Source organism: Bufo gargarizans, chromosome 10, assembly GCF_014858855.1.
Source record: "Bufo gargarizans isolate SCDJY-AF-19 chromosome 10, ASM1485885v1, whole genome shotgun sequence".
NCBI classification, from domain to species: domain Eukaryota; kingdom Metazoa; phylum Chordata; class Amphibia; order Anura; family Bufonidae; genus Bufo; species Bufo gargarizans.
In genome coordinates, this window is record NC_058089.1 from 52,349,804 (window position 1) to 52,368,532 (window position 18,729).

The 18,729-nt window shown below is 42.6% G+C and overlaps 1 protein-coding gene across 3 annotated transcripts in view; it reads right to left on the bottom strand.

Moving 5' to 3' along the window:
- Positions 1–18,729, bottom strand: part of ELP4 (elongator acetyltransferase complex subunit 4) — a 242,131-nt gene that overhangs the window by 84,948 nt on the left and 138,454 nt on the right. For all 3 annotated transcript variants that reach the window (XM_044270248.1, XM_044270250.1, XM_044270249.1), the window contains exon 9: positions 10,429–10,535. In XM_044270248.1, coding sequence (XP_044126183.1) covers positions 10,429–10,535 — 107 coding nt within the window. The remainder of the gene's footprint in view (positions 1–10,428; positions 10,536–18,729) is intronic.

The window sequence follows — 18,729 nt, forward strand, 5'->3', positions numbered from 1 at the left end:
AATCCATGAATGTTTCATTTACTTCTATAATAACATTGCTATACAGTGTTACCCAAGACAAGGCAGATGTACATGTGGCTTGAATGTTAACCAAAGCCTCTATGATGTTGTTTTTTGGTCAAGTGCACTTTCTTCTTTATGTTTTTGTCCTTGGAAGGAAAAAAACATTGATCTACATGGTCCTGTTGACCTACATTTATTTAAATATGTAGGTTTTTACTTAAATTGATCTATTTCTTCACCCTACATGTATAAGGATAAGAACAAGAAAACCTCTTCCAGCCAGCAGCTTCAGTAAAAAATTTATGACCTTTTTTTGGTCTTCTAGAGAATTAAGGGACATACTATAACAACTCTGCCGCCAAGGCTATGGGAATGTTATTTTTAGACAGCAGGATGATGCAGACAAAGCAGAAACGGGCCAAGAGCAGATTAAAATTCCAGCATTTAGGTTTCTTTTTTCTTTTTCAAACTATTTTTTTCCAGTCTCTGTGAAAAAAAAAATGAATTGTTTTTTTTTTAAAGATTATACCCATACCTACTCTGAGAAGATGTGACCCATGCTTAATCAATGGCTCGTTGCCGCTCTAAAGTAAAAGGGCAATACGGTTCTAAGAATATAATTTGACATTTTGTACAGCAATGGAAAGTCAGAATGTACAAGTGTCTTCATTGTCATCTAGGGGTGATGGACACAAAGGTTTTTTATGGTTGTACTAGGATTTAGAAAAATGGATGCCAGTGGTTTATGTTGTCATTTCCTCTTTTACAGAATCTCATAAATGTACACAGTAATGCCTCTGACTTTAAAACTTCTTCCCGAGTCTCCTCTCTTCTCTCCTGCCTTAGGCTCTCCTTGTTCACTGGTAGAAGATGCCTATGCAGGGAGAACCATGGCTGGAACACAACATCCAGATAGGAATACCTTGAAGGACACATGCTAGCTATACAAGCCAGCTCCAGTTGTCAGGTAGTTAAGCTCCTTGTTGGCAGCCTCCGTTATTTTTGGAGGATGGATCGGAAGCCTGTGGACATCACAGTAGATGTTACAATGGCAGTTCATGGGCTGCTAGCCTTCAGTGTGTAAATTAGGCACATTGCTCATTGCATCTCAGATGCAGTACTGCAAGGGTTAAACCCTCTCTTGCTCTGTGAGCTGCTGCAAGGCTGTTCTTGATTGCTCATCAGTCTGGGCTATATAAGCTTTGCTGTTTCCTCGCCTGAGCAGTAGGTCTCAATAGATCAGCCAGGTCTCTCTACCTTGCTAGAGCCTGTAAAAGAGCTATAATCCATTTGTCCGCCTGTGTACCTGACCTGCGCCTGTTCGCTGCACTGATCCTGTGCTGCCTTCCCTGACCTTTGGACTGTTACAAAGATTTGCATGAACTCTGCCAGCCCTAACCTCTGCATGTGTTCTGACTACGTGTATTTCCTGATCCCTCTGTGCCATGCACCTGTGGGTTAGCAGCCAACCACACCAGGAATATTCCAAGAGGTTGTAGCCTGGTGGCTCCCCTGCAGTGAGGGCCAGATCCCTCTATGTGGGTTACAATCAGGGGATTGCCAGGATAATTCCCTCAGGACTACAACCCAAAGTCCAACTGGTTGGTACAGTGCATTCACATCCTACATGACAAAATAACGTGGTCTCAAAAAGCAGGAAATGCTCAACCCCATATGCAGTTATGCATCTATACCCAGGGGAGCAAATCCTGCACATGTGGTCCGTTGCTAATGGCGATCCTTAGCAAAAAATGCATGCAATGGAAGATTTTGTTGATTGCATCCACCATAGTAGTGCACCTATTCATGTAAAAGTTAATTCCAAATAGTCAATTACATCCACACATTTTGTTATCTGGTGTAGGATGTTTTTGTAGCACTTGTGGTCCGCTGCGTGCATCCTCCATTGCATGCATTTTTTGCTGGAAATCGCCATTAGCAACGGAAAACATGTGCAAGATTTGCTCCCCTGGGTATAGATGCATAACTGCATATGGGGTTGAGCATTTCCTGCTTTTTGAGACCACATTATTTTGTCATGTAGTTTGTATATGTATGCTTGGAGGTGTAAAAACTCCAAATTAGAATGTGCCTTGATTTTCATCTATAGGCTACATTTTTGTGCACCTGTGAGGCCTGCGTCATATCAGTCAGAGCATGGGTGGGACTCACAGCCTCCTCCCTTCTCCCATTGTATGTGTGGTTTCACACTGGAGGTAATGGGGAGCTGTTTGCTGTGAGTCAGACATTACGCTCCTGTAATTCGCCCACTGGCTCCTGGTACTGCCCATACGGCACAGGTAGGTTAGCGTTAGGTCTCATGCCACCTGAGATACCTTGACGTGGTGCGCGGGTCTGGTATGTCCTTCATATAAGGATATATTAGCTAAAGTCTCATTTTAACATCAGTGTGAGGGTTTAGTCAGATTTTGTTAATTGCATCCACCACAGTAGTGCACCTATTCATGTAAAAGTTTATTTCAGTGCATCCACATCCACTGCTCGTAACAGTAGATCTCTGCTGCACTGCCAACACCATGGCATGCTTTTGGGAAACAGTATACAAAAAAGACAACTGCTCCCAAACCAAAAAGTAGACAGGCTCTATTCAACCTATGGCTTCTGTTTTAACAAAGCCAAGACGGGTTTGAAAGCTAATCCTGGCAGATCCCGTTGACATAATAAGGGCACATCTACGCTATTGTTGCAAAAAGCAATGGAAACCCAATCGGATGAATACTAGTGCTCGTGTCCCTTACCATTGCTAGCTTTTATCAATGTAACTGTTCTTATGTCTCTAGAGTCCACTGCTCCTATTCTATAGTCCAGAATGGCATTGTCCGGCAGGCAGGGTATCCGTGAAATGAGCCATATTGGGCTTAAAGAGACATGGGTTAAGACCTCTGTATGTCAAGGATTACAAATAGTTTGAGATTATCATGAGATTATGGCAACTCTACCAGTGCATTTTATTATCCGTAGAATTTTTTTACTTTTTTTTTTTCTTACAAAATATACATTCCATCCGAAAGTCCTGGAAAATCGTTGGATTGTTACTCACAAGTGGGAAATTCTTTTCTATCTATGCCCAGTATTGGTCCGCTATCAATTTTACAAATATCAAGATATAGAAATCTAAAGGCAAATAGAATAGGCAACATTACCCTCATCCCAGCCAGGAAATATTCACACGTAATACATGTTATGAATAAAGAGTTAAACGCTTTCATCAAAATGAGAATAAATAGCAACACATTACAAAACACCTAATTAAAGGATCTAATGTATGGCTTGAACGCCAGAAAAGATGAGGAAAAACCAGGAACATAAACAAGTGTACTTGGCCCAAGGGAAAGTCAACAAGATGGCGGTATCAGCCCATTTGGAAAAACAGCAGAGCTGCCTGGGGCTTCCTCTATCATTCAGACATGTCGCTGTCATCTAGACTATCACATGGATACTTACAAAATATAGAAAAAAATATATATGTTAAAACATACATCTTACAGCAATAAAAAGAAGACATTTAACATCAATAAAATGCTATGTACTTTTGCAGAGCTATCCACTGAACGACACAGACTTAAAATAACATATATATAATATTGTATTAAGATCAGTCTGACATAAAAGGATGCTAATAACGTAAAAAAAAGAAAAAACAAAAAAGGACCACATTTTGTATTTATATGGCAATTTGGTCCATGAGAGCAGGTCTTGATCATGAAACAGAATCATAGATGTGGACAGCGAACAGAAAGCTATGCATGTATTCCCATGACATATGCTCCCCTCTGTTGTATCTGTTCTTAGAGATTTAAAGGGATTTTCCTGAATTATGGTCATTTTTACCTAGCCGTTGGAGCACTTATTGAAAAAAGTCATACTCATCGGATTCCCGGTGCCCTTGCTCGGTTTAATGATCTTCCAGTATCCAGGCAGTTTACTACCGGCCCAAGTACGGAAGGGGTCATGTGTGCCGCTGCAGCCAATGACTGGCCTTAGTAATAAGGTGTTACCAAGTGGAACATGACGTTTGGGGACACGGCGCTGCTGAAGTCAGTATGAGTTTTTAACAGGCACCTCATGCGCCAGTGTCTAGGTAAAAACAACCATAATCTTAGAAGACCCCTTTAAGCAGTATAATCAATTTAAAGCATGGAGCCAAGATTTCAATATATATAGACAGTCCAAATTTTTGTAAACTTATTTAGTACTTAGGGAACTTTGGAGAAAGAACATTTAATGAATATAGCTGACGAGCCTGTTACTAGAGTAGGGGAGCAACGCTCAAGTTGTTAACAGGGGGATACCAGCAAACGAGGGAAGAGGAATTTCCTGAAGGTCAAATCAACCTTTTGTTTTGGAAATGGGTAAATGTATTTTGCCCCCTGTCCCACAGTCGTAGGAGAGGAAAAAGTTTCCTTACCATCTAGTCAGGTCATAAAATATAACATGTCACTAAACAAACACACCAGTCCATCAAGTGGGACGTTTTCTCTTCTTCTCAAATTTTTATTAAGACCAGTCAAACATTGGCAAGACCATTAGTTAAGACACAGTTCAGTACCCTGCGACAATCCTACTTGTTTAGTGGACACCTTAATCTACAACATTTTTGAGAAAAGATCCAACTTATATAACTTATCATACAGAATTTTTTTTGAAAAGTCCAAAGATCAATGTAAATTTGGCTTTTGAATATCTGAGATCTTTCGGCAATGTTTCAGCAGAGTGCTGTTTATCATATCATTTAGCTGGGAAATCTCTAACATATTTGACATACTTGGAGAAGTTACCTAATCAGGGAAGTTTTAGCATGTGTCTGGTCATGTAGCCATCTTTGAGTCAATCATCAGAAAATCAAAGGCAAATTGGCATGACTCAACCCAAACTTTAATACCGCATGATTGTGTCGTGTAAGCTTGTTTTGTGCGAGGGCTGCTGTGGTTTTAGCGAGGAGATTAACGACCGGACCTAAGCTGGCCTACAAACCTTGCCCTGCTGATGCCTCAAGCCCTTTGAAGTCTGACCACCATACCTGGCATAACTACAGTGGGAACTAGACTGGTGTCACATCTAATCAAGTTGCCTGCCTCTGCAGTGCTAACCATGGGCTTTACTAATTGGCCCAATTGCGGATTATGCATTTTGCTACAAGATTCAAGACAATAATTTAGTCGAATGATGGTTTTTATCTCCTTCTAATTAAGATTCCAAAAGGGGGAAGGAATAGGATTAGACAGCCGAACTTCACTATGACTTTTTTTTTTTAAGATTATATTCTCTATTGAGTATGTGTGCACATTTTTCTATCTACCACCAAAACTAAATATTTGGGAAGGTCTTATGTCTGTCTCATTTAAAGTGGTATTCTAATACCAGAAATTAAAGGGGGCATTGACTAGTAAAAACTACTATGGGTGCTAAGTAGGTGCGGAGTAGAGCGGTTTAGGCTGGGTTCACACCTGAGCATTTTACAGCACGTTCCTACGCGCTATAAAACGCTCAACAGGCAAGAACCAATTATTCCCTATAGGCATGGTTCTCACCAGAGCGTAAAACGCGCTGTAAAATGCCCTACGCCCCAAGAAGTACAGGAGCTTTTTTGGGGCGTATTGTCGCGCGTTCCCGCCCATAGACTTCCGGGAACGCACGGCAGTGGGCGTTTGCTTGTTTCCGGAGCAGTGTATGTAAACGCCCGATAAAATCGCGCATACAGAGCGCATACAGAGTACGCTCAGGTGTGAACCTAGAGTGAAGATCATGCTCCTTCCATGCCCAAGGAAGTCAAGTTTAAGTCCTCTGCTCTGTGCTTGCAAGAGTCCAATAGGCAGTCCCATCATATAAAGTGTCCCAGTCACAACTAACGTCCTTGGCCAACCTTTGACTTGAAAAACCTCCATCCATAATAATAAACATTGTATTCTGTACAGAAATTCTCAAAACCCTGACTGGAGATAAAATAAAAAACACCAGACAAAAAGGATCTTGAAGCAAGTTTACTATCAAAGCCAAGATTTTTCAATGGGACTTGCTTTATGAAGGCACAGCAGAGGCATTCCTGTGGCACAGTATTAATGTGGTGGCTATGGTGACAGTGAACCATTCAAGAAGACAAGATGAAGCAGCAATTAAAATCTTTCTGTAGCATGTACATGTGCATATTTCCCTTTAGTAAACTCTTGCTGCTATTCTCTCCCTCGAGAATGCTTTCCTTTGTCTTACACTATTCCTCAAAATCTCCGAGGCCTTATAAACAGGATTATTCGGTTGATGACTTGTCCTCAGGATAAGCCATCAATATATGATCGACGAAGGTCCAACACCCTGCACCACTGCTGATCAGCTGTTTTCAGGGTAGCTATGGTGGTGGAACACAGCTACATCCAGTCTAGGTAAAAATGACCATTACAGGGCGGAAAAGCGGAAAGGGGGGCACAGCGGGGCAATGGAGCAGCGGATCAGTAAAAAAAATGCCTGCCATGGTGTAGACGGGTCCAAACTGACAGAAGGCAGGGCCAACAGAAGAAGGTGTGGCCAGCAACACCATATTGTGTCACAAAATACCACCCCTGAAGAACCAAGTAAGACAGGGCATCAAAAAACATCTCCCAGAAGCTGTGGTAGCAAGCGCCAGCTGCCACGTTCTGTTCTCCTACTCCAGGTGCCTCGGGATGTCAGTAGTGCACCTGTCGTCACTGGCCTGGTACATAAGTACTTGATGCTCCGAGTCATGTTTAGGCTACTTTCACACTAGCGTTCGGCTGTCCGCTCGTGAGCTCCGTTTGAAGGGGCTCACGAGCGGACCCGAACGCTTCCGTCCAGCCCTGATGCAGTCTGAATGGATGCGGATCCGCTCAGACTGCATCAGTCTGGCGGCGTTCAGCCTCCGCTCCGCTCGCCTCCGCACGGACAGGCGGACAGCTGAACGCTGCTTGCAGCGTTTGGGTGTCCGCCTGGCCGTGCGGAGGCGTGCGGATCCGTCCAGACTTACAATGTAAGTCAATGGGGACGGATCCGTTTGAAGATGCCACAATATGGCTCAATCTTCAAGCGGATCCGTCCCCCATTGACTTTACATTGAAAGTCTGGACGGATCCGTCCGAGGCTATTTTCACACTTAGCTTTTATATGCTAATATAATGCAGACGGATCCGTTCTGAACGGAGCCTCCGTCTGCATTATTATGAGCGGATCCGTTCAGAACGGATCCGATCGAACGCTAGTGTGAAAGTAGCCTAATTTACTCTGGGAGCGTCAGATCATTACCTACCTGGCTGGCACTGAGAGTAGGGCTCAGGCGGTCCCCTGGGAAGTTTTCCTGTGCTGTCACCACATACTGTGAAATGAAGCATTCCCCGTGAACAGATGTGCACTTGTCAGCATATTTGAATCCTGTTGGCCCCATCTTCATCTGTAACCCCAATCTGGAGAAATAAGCAATTTAAGTTTATGCTAATGAACCCCATGGTGCAACAAGGGCACTGCCATTGCACCGCTCATTTTCTTACCCGGCTGCGCCCCGACTGCTTTGCCTGAGAGGGCCAGGCAGTCTAGACAAACTCACACATGGCCCTAAAGTCTCACAGCAGTGCATTCAGCGCAAGCACTGTACATGGTTGGAGACGGCTGGGCAGAACTCCATTTGCCTGGCAATCTCTAGCCATGTACTGCTCATTTGCCAAACACAAGAACTAAAGGCCAAGCATGTTTATGTCTAGACTGCCTGGTCCTGTCAGTCAAAGTAGAGTGGGCACAGACAGAACAGAAGATGAGCAGACGGCAACAGTGCAACGGCAATGCCCCTGTTGCACCTAAGGGCTCATTAGTATCAACTTACAATGCTTATTTCTCCCGATTGGGAACTCATCTGAAGATGGGACAAACAGCATTAAAATATGCTGACAAGTGCAGATCTGCACATGGGGAATGTTTAATATAGTGACAGATACCCTTTAAAAAAGTAAACTTTGCCAGTGATCTTCGGGGAAGCCTTAAAAAAAAAGGTTCAACACTCAGGGAACCCATACTTCAAGTACTACCTCAAAGTAACGACAAGCATCACTGAATATGGTGAAATTAGTTTGCCATCTCCATGTAAAAGTGACAGTTCAGCGAAGGGACTCTAAGGACCATGTTGATAATTGGTCATCTGAGTCGGTCATTTTGTCCTCTGGTGTGAGAAATGATCAACAAGCTCTATGGCCAATAGGGAGAATCCAGTTGATCTAGGTGAACAACTTTATCACTTTTAGTGCCATGTTGTGCAGATCTCTTCCCTCACAATTATCAACATGATAAACATAATACAGATTATCATTTAGTTTAGTTAGGAAGAATGTGACATAAGGGTAGGTTCACAGAGATTTTTTTGGGAGGGTCAGGGTTTTGAGGTAGATTTTCCCGCAGTTTCTCCAGCCAACGCCAGAAGTTGGAAAATAGGGAATTGGAAATATAAAGGGAGGACTTCTACTTCTCCTTCCAGTGGGATTTACTTCTGGCTTTAGCTCAACAACCTGCATCTTATCTGGTAAGTGACTCTAATTTACCAAGGATGATCACTTCCTATGCTCCCATAGTCCATTAACCTTTTTTTACCCAAATCCCGGAAACAACATGCAAAGATCGAATTTAAGGTGGACTGTGTTAAAGTCCATCTTCTTTGGACTACAGTGGGATGGAAAAGCTTGAGAAAAGAACCAACAGCAAAAAGATGGTTTGATCCTGTTCATACATTCTTTAGGCTTGTCACATACGACTCAATTAAGTTTCAGGTCAAAGTGCTAATGTGGTTGGGTGAGGACTGAGCAACAAAGAACCTGGTCTTGAGAAATTTCCTGAAATTTGGGAAAAATTCTCAACAGTTTATGCAGTCCCTACACACTGGCAGCGGGGGACTAAGGAAATACTTTCCTTTGCTCACATTTTTACATTTTTTTAAAATCACAATCATCTTCAGAAGAGCCTGGCAGTGGCTTCTTTCCTTCTCCCTATTATGCTTGTCAGGGGCTGAATGTGAATATGTATGGGGCGTGGTCACAAGATATAACTTTGGCCCAAACAAATTTTTGTCCAGCAGCTTTTTATGTGTATAGCCAGCTTTAGCTTTGTAGGACACCGCATTACTGTCCTTGTGACCATGACTTCCAAAGCTTGAGGTCTTCATGTCCTACAATTCTTTATGCTGCTATGTAAATGTTACCAGAACATTAACAAATCAAAGTAGAAAACGAAAATACAAACATGAAAATCAACTCACTTCCTCTTTGTCCTTGAGGAAACTGTGGTCACAAAGAAAATGCGAGCCTTTGTTTCAGTAGGGTTTAAGTAGCTTCTAAGGGAGTGTCTCCTTTATAGGACCCTCTAGCACCCATACTGAGATGACCTGCTTGAAGGACAGGTTGTCTGATTAACTATTAACTACTCCCAATAAGACCAGATAATAAAACGGACTGATAAGCATTACTTAGGGCATCTTAATTTGTCAATAGCTAGCACCCTCCTGGCTGATTTATGGCACGGTCCCACTTGCAAGTGTGAAGAGTAAGAAAGTGAAAGAGAACCCTTAGGTTGTCCATTGGAAGTGGCCAGCAAAAGACGAAGCAGGGTCAAGCAAGGGCCAAAATAGTCACTTAAGGGTGAAGTCCCAGAGACCAAAGCCATGCCAGCCTTCATTGCCAATCATCTGGAGGGTGGCCTAAATATGCTAATTTATTGGTGACAATTGGTTAAGGACAAATGGCTTACTTAAAACCCTTTTCATTTCAAAGGAGATTAGGGGCATGCTGGATTGTGGGGTGGGGTGGAGGGTCATGAAATGGCATTGTTGGAAGAATAAGCCACACTGCACCTATAAACTTCAAAAAGAAGAGCTGGTACCTTAGAAATCACTTGGATTTTTTTTAAGGGGGGGGGGGGTGCTCATAAATAAAAAGAAAAATGTTTTTTCAAAAAGAAAAAAAAAAGAAAAAAAGACAAAAGAGCAGATAAATATTTTTTTCCCTTGTGTTGCACACATCAAGAGATAATTGCCAACAACATAAATATATAAGCCTCCTTAGTTCGTCCCATCTCTCCAAATTAAAGCAAATAACTAATCATTAGACAGAGAATTTTATTGAATTAAGCCTCTGGCCTACTTTCCCCTGCATCTTTTAAGACTTTATCGTGTTTTCTCTTAATTCGAGGTATCACGTGCAGCTTAGATTTGCCGAGATATGACAAACAGTTAAGACGTCCTGCATAATTAGGAGTTTGTGCGCTGGAGCGGACCGAACCGCATATGGTAACAAAACCTATATTTGCATTCTCCACTTTTCGTTCCGTTTACATAAACAGGAAACGCCATTTTTTATTTCTTTTTTTTTTGGGGTAGCAATATAATAATAAAAATAAATAAATAAGGAAACTTTTTATCCTTACCTCGAGGCTGAACATCTTTCTTTTTAACTTAAAAGCCAGGTCCTTGGTGTCGGGCCCTTCAGAAATCAAACTGTTGAGTCGAGGAATCTTGTAAACAAGAAATAAACCTTGGCAGGGGGGAGAAAAATAAAATAAAAATCAGGGACAAAATTAGAGAAAAAAAAAACAAAAAACAACAACTGTCCTCGAATGAATAAATTACAGTCCTGGTATATATGAACACATTCACTTGCTTTCCCTATTTAGACTGAAGCCTGCTACCGAGAGCACTCAAGCAAGCTGGGTGATTATGCTCAAGTAATGAAGCAGAATAAGATGGAGGAATCCTTGTGCAAGGCACACTAATTGCACTTTGGTACAGATGTACAGATGTAAAGAGGGATTCTGAAGACTTGTCAAAGCTACGGCAGATTTGTGTGCGATTTTCTGCTTGTATTTACAGTAAGCAAATACGGCTATCGCCTTCCAAGCTGCCCACGGCTCTGTGGAGTGATCTTTATTTTATTAACTGCACCAGTAAGCAGCCAACACAACATGGTTTTCTGGGTTACTGATAACCAGTGAAGTTCTAATGAAGGCTATTTAATTTTACACCTTGCTGTTCAGCTTTATCTGGTGTGAGAAACGGATATTTTTAGAAGGTAAACGGCCGGAGACTGTGACCCCCTCCCTAAAAATTTTTTAAAGCAAGAACGTGTGTTTTCAATGTTCCCTTCTTGTATACAGGGCTTCAAATGCCATAGGTAGACTGCCAGGCTGGCATTCTGTCAGTGGAAATTTATGCTGATCGCTTCTGACAAGGACGCTGGATGGCTTTTATTTTTTATTTTTTTTTGTGTGTGTGCTGCTGAAAATAATTTCTTAAACGGCCCAGGGGTAATTTTCCACGGCTGAAAAGGGCCACCGTTTTGAGGACGAAAACGGACCGCTGCTAGATGTAAAACTTTATATGGATACACTGTTACATTTAATAATACAAAATAAAACATAGGGATTAAAAAAAGCAAAACATTTGTACATTTAGGTCGAGTAAATACAAAAACTAGTGCAACTTTGGGGGGGGGGAGTTGTCTTGTAGTTTCCTCCGATTGTGGGAAGAATATTTAAACAGTTTTTTTTTGCTTTTTAACCGTATCAGGAAAAAGTGATCCAATTTTCAGCCTGCAGCCAGAAGTCTAGAAGGGAATCTGATTCTCGCCAAGGTTACCATGGGACTACAGTATTTGTGACCGTAATAATGGCAGTAATTTATGCAAACTGAGAGCACCGCCCTGAATTACAACCGTTTGCCATTCATTTCTTTCAGCCTTCGCGATAGACACGAGTTAACCCTTCTGAAAACTTTTTTTTTTTTTTTATGGAGAAATTATCATTCAGAAGTGCAACGCTCAAGGTTAAATTCATGCTGTGGAATACAGTAGATATTTTATAGGGGTTTATGATTAGTCAATGTAGGTGTTTGAGTTACTATCTATCTATTAGTTATAGAAAGACATTTTCGGAGACGCAATATAGAGAGAATAGGCTTAGAGGGGGTTGAATATCACATAGATGCAGACAGGCAGATGCAGCTGTTTCTTAGGTATATGTCTTTCTGGTTGAGTGACAACCACTATAGCAACCATTTCTAAAGGGGTTGTCAAACAGCTTTCTGAGCCTTTGTACAGTGGAGGAACACGGGGACAATATGGAACGGGCTAAAGAGCTGAGCCCACTCCTTATGCGGCCGATGACGGTTGAGCTACACAGTTGACACCCGCCTACATCACGCTGGATTGGTCATAACTCTGACTCCGGGCCAATTAACCCCTCTTATGCCACCGGAGTGGTTAGACATAACGTGTATCCCTCCCACCCCCGTGAGGCAATCGTGTCATGGCACCAGGACAGCCCCCCAGACGTGCCACCTTAGGACTGACTTAGGACTCTCTCGGTAATATTGATTATTAAGCAAGTGCCCGCAGCCTGCCCCCTGAAATAGAAGATTCATACTTACCTGCTCCACACCGTTCCGCTCCTTCTGGCTGCATCTGTTTTCTCCGTCTTCCACCGTCCCCACAATGTTTCCATCCGGCAGTGCATGTGTGTGGTCACATGCAACGCTCCAGCCGGGAGACGGGCTTCCGGATTGATGTGGCCACAAGCAGCATGTCACTGCTGAAGCCAGTCATTGGCTGCAGCGGTGCGTGTGACTGTACCCATGCCAAACTGGATGTAAACAATGCGGGGACTGTAAGATGGAGACAGCGGTGACAGTGAGGAGGATAGGAGCGGGGTGGGGCAGGTAAGTATGAATCTTCTACTACAGGGGGCATGCTGCAGGCACTTGCTTAATAAATCAAAAGTTTTGTGATCGCATGTTCAAACCGCCTAGTGGGAATTTAAAGAAAAAAAGTAAAAAAATTAAGTGTAATGTGACAATAAAAAAAGAATATTAAAGATAATATAAAACGCAGATCTTAATAAATGACCCCTTATGTCCTTAAAGGGGTTTTCCGGGATTTTCAGGATAGGTTATCAGTATCTGATCGGTAGGGGCTCCGTCACCCAGGACCACCGCTGATCAGCTGCTTGAGAAGGCACTGGCGCTTCTGTGAGCGCCGCGGCCTTCTCCGTTTTTACCAAGCACAGCGCCGTACATTGTATAGCAAATGTGCTTGGAATTGAAGAGAATGAGGCTGAGCTGCGATACCAAGCACTGCCACTATACAATGTACGGCACTGTGCTTGGTAAAAACAGAAAAGGCTGCAGCGGTCACAGGAGCGCCAGTGCCTTCTCAAAAAGCTGATCGGCGGAGGTCCTGGGTGTGACACCCCCACTGATTACCCTTTTAAAGGGGTTTTCCCACAAAAAAAACATTAGATTCTATTTTACTCCTGGCTCTGAATACTTTTGCAATTGCATTTAATTCAAAAATGTATTATAGCCAGTAAAATCTATCTGTATAGTGCCATCTGCTGCATGTTCTTTTCTTTATTTCTTTGCCCACCTGAGTGACATCTCTGACTTGGTCGCACATGCTCAGTTCCATGCTTCAACTGCCACCAGCTGTATCTTGTTAGAAGCTGTGACAGTTACAGGGAGAAAGCTGCAGCAGAAAGGACATGTCCCCTGAGCTGTGATAGGGAGAGAGCTGCGGCAGAAAGGACATGAGGGCGGGCTGCCCCACCTCTATGGGACAGCACACAGATGCTTTTTTGGGGCTTTTTTTAGGGTTTAAAACCCACATGTATACTGTTTACACTACAGATCTTGTAACCTGATGAAGGGGAGCTTAGATTCCTCGAAATGTGTTGTTATTTTATGTATATGTGCTCATCTGTGAAAATAAAGGTCATTTGATACTCCATTGACCGTCCACGCCAGTGCTTTTGCACCGAAGCAGAGCTATAGGAGCAATGAAAATTTGGCGCTTTAGGTCTGATTTTCATTTGTATCATGAGATAATCTCTTTAAAGGGGTTCTCCCATGACTGATGTAAAAAATGAAAATCACAGAACCAGCCCTGTACCTCCAATGGATCCAGAGATCTCCCCATTCATTGCTCTGCTAGATTAATATCAAGGTGGAAGCTCCGGGGGAGTGTCCATTCTGATGCAGCTCAGGAGGGAGTGTCCATGCTCTCCCTATTGCAGCTCAGGAGGCGTGTCTCAGCTCTCCCTATCACAGCTCAGGAGGAGTGTCTCAGCTCTCCCTATCACAGCTCAGGGGGAGTGTCTCAGCTCTCCCTATCACAGCTCAGGGGGCGTGTCTCAGCTCTCCCTATCACAGCTCAGGAGTCAGCTGAAGGATGAAACTGAGCATGTGCGGCCATCTCAGTAAGCAGGACAAAAGAAATAAGAAAATAAAAAACAGCAGGTGGCGCATTACAGATACATTTTGTGTTACAAAAGTATTTAGATCCAGGTGCTGGTTTAAAAACTGCTAAATATTTTTCGTGGGACAACCCTTTAAGGGGTTAAGGTTAAAATATAGGACTTATGATTAATAATTTACAATACAGTGAACATTATTTCTCATGGAGCATGGCTCCACTATGGCAGAACCTCTTGTAGAAAAAAAACAAGAACTAATTAACACAATCTTCTTCAAACTAGTGGTATGCAGTGGCTGAGGTGTTTATTAGAGTCCAAACCATATAGTACTATCAACAGTCTCATCCCCTTTAATATAGGGCCAAAAGTTACCTCTTACACTAGGGTTATGGTCACAAAAGCCATGAAAAAGGAAGTTGTGTAGTTCATTAGTGTCCCGCCATGGTGTCAACCAAGAACACGGTTTCTACCATTAAAGGGCTTGTGTCACTTCAGCAGATGGCATTTATCATGTAGATAAAATGAATACAAGGCACTTACTAATGTATTGTGATTGTCTATATTGCCTCCTTTGCTGGCTGGATTCATTTTTCCATCACATTATACATTGCTCATTTTCATAGTTACCACCACCGTGCAATGTAGAAGTGGTGGTCGTGCTTGCACGACAAAGGCTTCAGAAGCAAAGATTTTATCAAATATCAACAGGACAGGTTAGAAATGTTTGCTCATGGAGGGCCCTATTACCAAGACCCCCACTGATCACTACAAGGGGGTCCCTGAGTCCCCTGTCTCTGCTAACTTGAATGGAGTGACGGTCGAGCATGCCCGCTGCCGCTCCATTCACGGAGATAGCCGTGCCATACTCAGCAGCAGTAGGACACATGCTGGATAGAAAAGTAGGAAAATTTTAGGAGGTTGCTGGCGAATAATACATCCTTGAAATCCCACCTTTATCTTTTCTTCCCCCTCCCCATTCATCCAACGCTTGACTTTATTTTTACACAACTGGACTGGGATTGCCAGATCTGGAAATTGGCAAAGAGTCAAATATGTTCAGCTTCTCCGTTACACAAAAAAATATTGGTTGGTAGACATATTGTATTTTGTTTGGGGAATAAAAGCTTAGTAGACCACAGAAAAAAAAAAAAAAAAAAAAAACATTTCTGGAGAGTGGCCACATATCTGTCACAGGAGAAGCAATATGAATTCATTTTACAGGGCAAGCAGAAAATATTAAAGAGGACGCGGCTCAGGTTATGCAAATGTATAAAGGGACATTATAAGAGAAAACACAGCTAATATATAAAATGCATCAAAATATAGTATGTAAATAAAATAAAAAATCAGATAGACATTACATTTCCATTTATTCCTACTTATAATAAATAAGGTGCCATTTTCTATGGAGGCCAGGTTGGCAATACTCTCGAATGCCATGATTAATGTAAAAAATGAAAATCAGACATGACAATACCTTTCTAACAAAGCTGGAACCAGCCCTGTACCTCACATGGGTCCAGAGATCTCCCCATTCACCGCTCCAATTGCTTTGCTAGATTATCTTCAGCTAGGCAGTTCAGGGAGTGTGTCCTTTCTGTTGCAGCTTTCTCCCTGTCACTGCCTCAGCTTGTAACAGAAGATATAGCTGGGGGCAGTTGAAGATTTAAACTGAGCGCGTGCGACCAGCTCAGTAAGACGGACCAAAAAAATAAGGAAAAGAACAAACAGCAGGTGGCGCTATACAGATACATTTTATTGAATGGATCATTGGTTATACAATTTTTTTTTATTACATGCAATTACAAAAGTATTCAGGTCCAGGTGGTGGTTGGAAAAATGTAGAATATGTTCCATGACACAACCCCTTTAAGTTTCACAACTGTGATTGCTGTGGTTAAATGGGGCGCTATCAGTTAGCCGTTATCACAAATGATATTCATGTCTGGCCAGATATTACAGTGTGGCATCACTTGACCTCCATGTAATATATGGGCGACCAAAATGGTTCTCCATTCTGGTTCTTAGAGGGGGCATGAGTGAGCCCCCCCCCCACTTCTGATCTTCATAAACCCTAATACGGCATATGGACAGGGTTTGTCCTCTAGAGCCAGCTACCATACTTTAATATTTGAAAATGCAATGGGGGTCATTGATTCCTACATTTTGCTACAGCCAGTTGCCTTACGACCAGAGACAATTCTGATCGGGGGTTTGAGAACACGAAGAGAAAAATGAATGATCTGCTAGACAAATATGTCAGAAGAGCTGCACACAGAGCCCTATTTGTGTCCTGACTGATCAAGTCCTCCAGCAGTGCAGTGGACCTGCAATTAATAATAATCACATTACTCTGTTGCTCCTATCCAAGTCTACACAGCAAAGCTGGAAAGTAAGCTGCACAAAACATGCAAGGTCAGCCTATTGCGTGTGGTCTAGCGGCCTATGTGATAATTGTAATAGGCACAAAAAAAAAGCCACCAAAAATTTAAAAAGTTTACAATTAAATTTAAAGAGCTGCACTAGGACTAGAAAGCTGATGGCCTGTTCTGAGGATAGGCAATCAATATTAGATCAGAGGGGGTGGATACCTGGCATCTCTGTCAAAAGTTGAACGCGACTGCACTATGAGCTGTAATACCAAGCACATCCGCTACGAAAAGTATGGAGATGGGACTAGTAAACAATGAAGGGACATGGCACTCGCTAAAGCACCACAGCCCCTTCAGTCAACTGGCAGGGCTGCTGAGAGCTTGACCCCACCCAACTGAGACGGATGATGGTCCTAAAAAGCCCATCAATCTTAACAGTCCCGGAGAACCCCTTAAAATAATATGTTCCCATGATGAGGTCCCCTTGAACATTTTTAACATAACGTTTTTTTAAAATAAATTCTAAAAAAGAAAAAAAGTGTTGCTGTTGCAATCACAGTTTCAGGTAGTACTATAGCATGTGAGCATAATCTGAAAAGATAACTCCACTGTAAGGCATAAGTGGGTTTTATGTTATTATTAGAATTAATCAATGGTAACCTTAAAGGGGTTGTGCAAGAATGCCAGCCCCTCCCGCACTTGGCTGGACCTGTAAAGAGAACATTACTTACCTGCTTCCCCGCTCCTTCTCCTCCAGGCTGGCGATGCTCCACTGGACTTCTCAATGTCAACATCCTGTTTGACATCGCCGCAGCCAATCACTGGGCATGGCGGAGACCGGATCCCCTTGCATTATGTGACCATTTGTCATGATGTAAAGGGATCCAGTCTGTGATTGGCTGCGGTGACGTCTAGTCGGGTATGGACATTGAAGGAGCCCAGTGGAGCATCGTAGTCCGGGAGGAGAAGGAGCGGGAAGCCAGGGCAGGGAAGCAGGTTAGTAATCTTTCCATTACAGGTCCAGCCAAGTGGGGGGGTTTACCAACCCCATTCTTGCACAACCCCTTTAATGTATTTCTATTCTTGATCAGTATAGTCGGTGAAGAGCACATAGCAGCAAGAGACCAGGCACCTAACATCCGTTGTCTTTTACCCTCCTCAGCTAGAACCTCTCTGTAATTTTTCTTTTAGTAACTCTATAAATAATTGAGCATCAGCAGCTATATTAAATGCTTCCCCCAATCTCGGACTACAGAGCTTCCCAGTTTAAAACTATTGATTTCATGACAACTTCGACTGGCTGGTCAGATGACTGCCAAGCCTCCTTAGCCTATGAATTCCCCAAAGCCAGCCTATTGAGATGTACATCTGCTTGAGACGTGCCTTGCTAATCTGACTTGACAACATGCAAGGAAATTCCGTGTTCCCTTTTTGGTGCTTTAATGCACTTTACTTAAAGGGGAGGGGGGGCATCTCTAAAGATTAACAAGCAGGAAATGTGGACAAGATTTATTCTAGAAACCTCTTTGGTAATTATAGAAGAAATCCATTCATGGTGCCTGTAATTGTCTAGGCACTAGCAAGCTTCATCAATTGACACCCCAATAATAGCTCAAAATCATTCGCCCCAAAATGTTGTTTTGTTTATTAGATTTAAGACAAATTTTACCCTGCCCGATTTAAGGTCGATGTTCGCCTTTGACATAGCTTCACACTGGAGCACATTTGCACTGTATCATCCTTACAATATTGCAACCTGGTCCTCTCACAGGTAAGAGAAAACAATTTGGGAAATAAGGGACGGCCAGTGGCAGGGAAATCAGATCTCCTCCCTCCCAGTTGTCATACAGGTACTGTCAGCAGAAGACACAAAGCAGCGGATAAAAAAGGTGCAGATGTTTATGGCGGCCTCTATTCTGTGAATAAATTGAGTAGTGAGACTGTGGGGAACATCTTGATCATCAGATGCAGAGAGTAAAGTCTGCCAAAAGTGCCACTTATATTCTGCTAAAGTGAAGAGCTAAAAAGGTGCGCACAGGGTGTCTACTTGATAACAATAGGAGGGTAGTAAAAAAAAATTAATAATAATCACTGGGGGTGTTGTCATCATCCT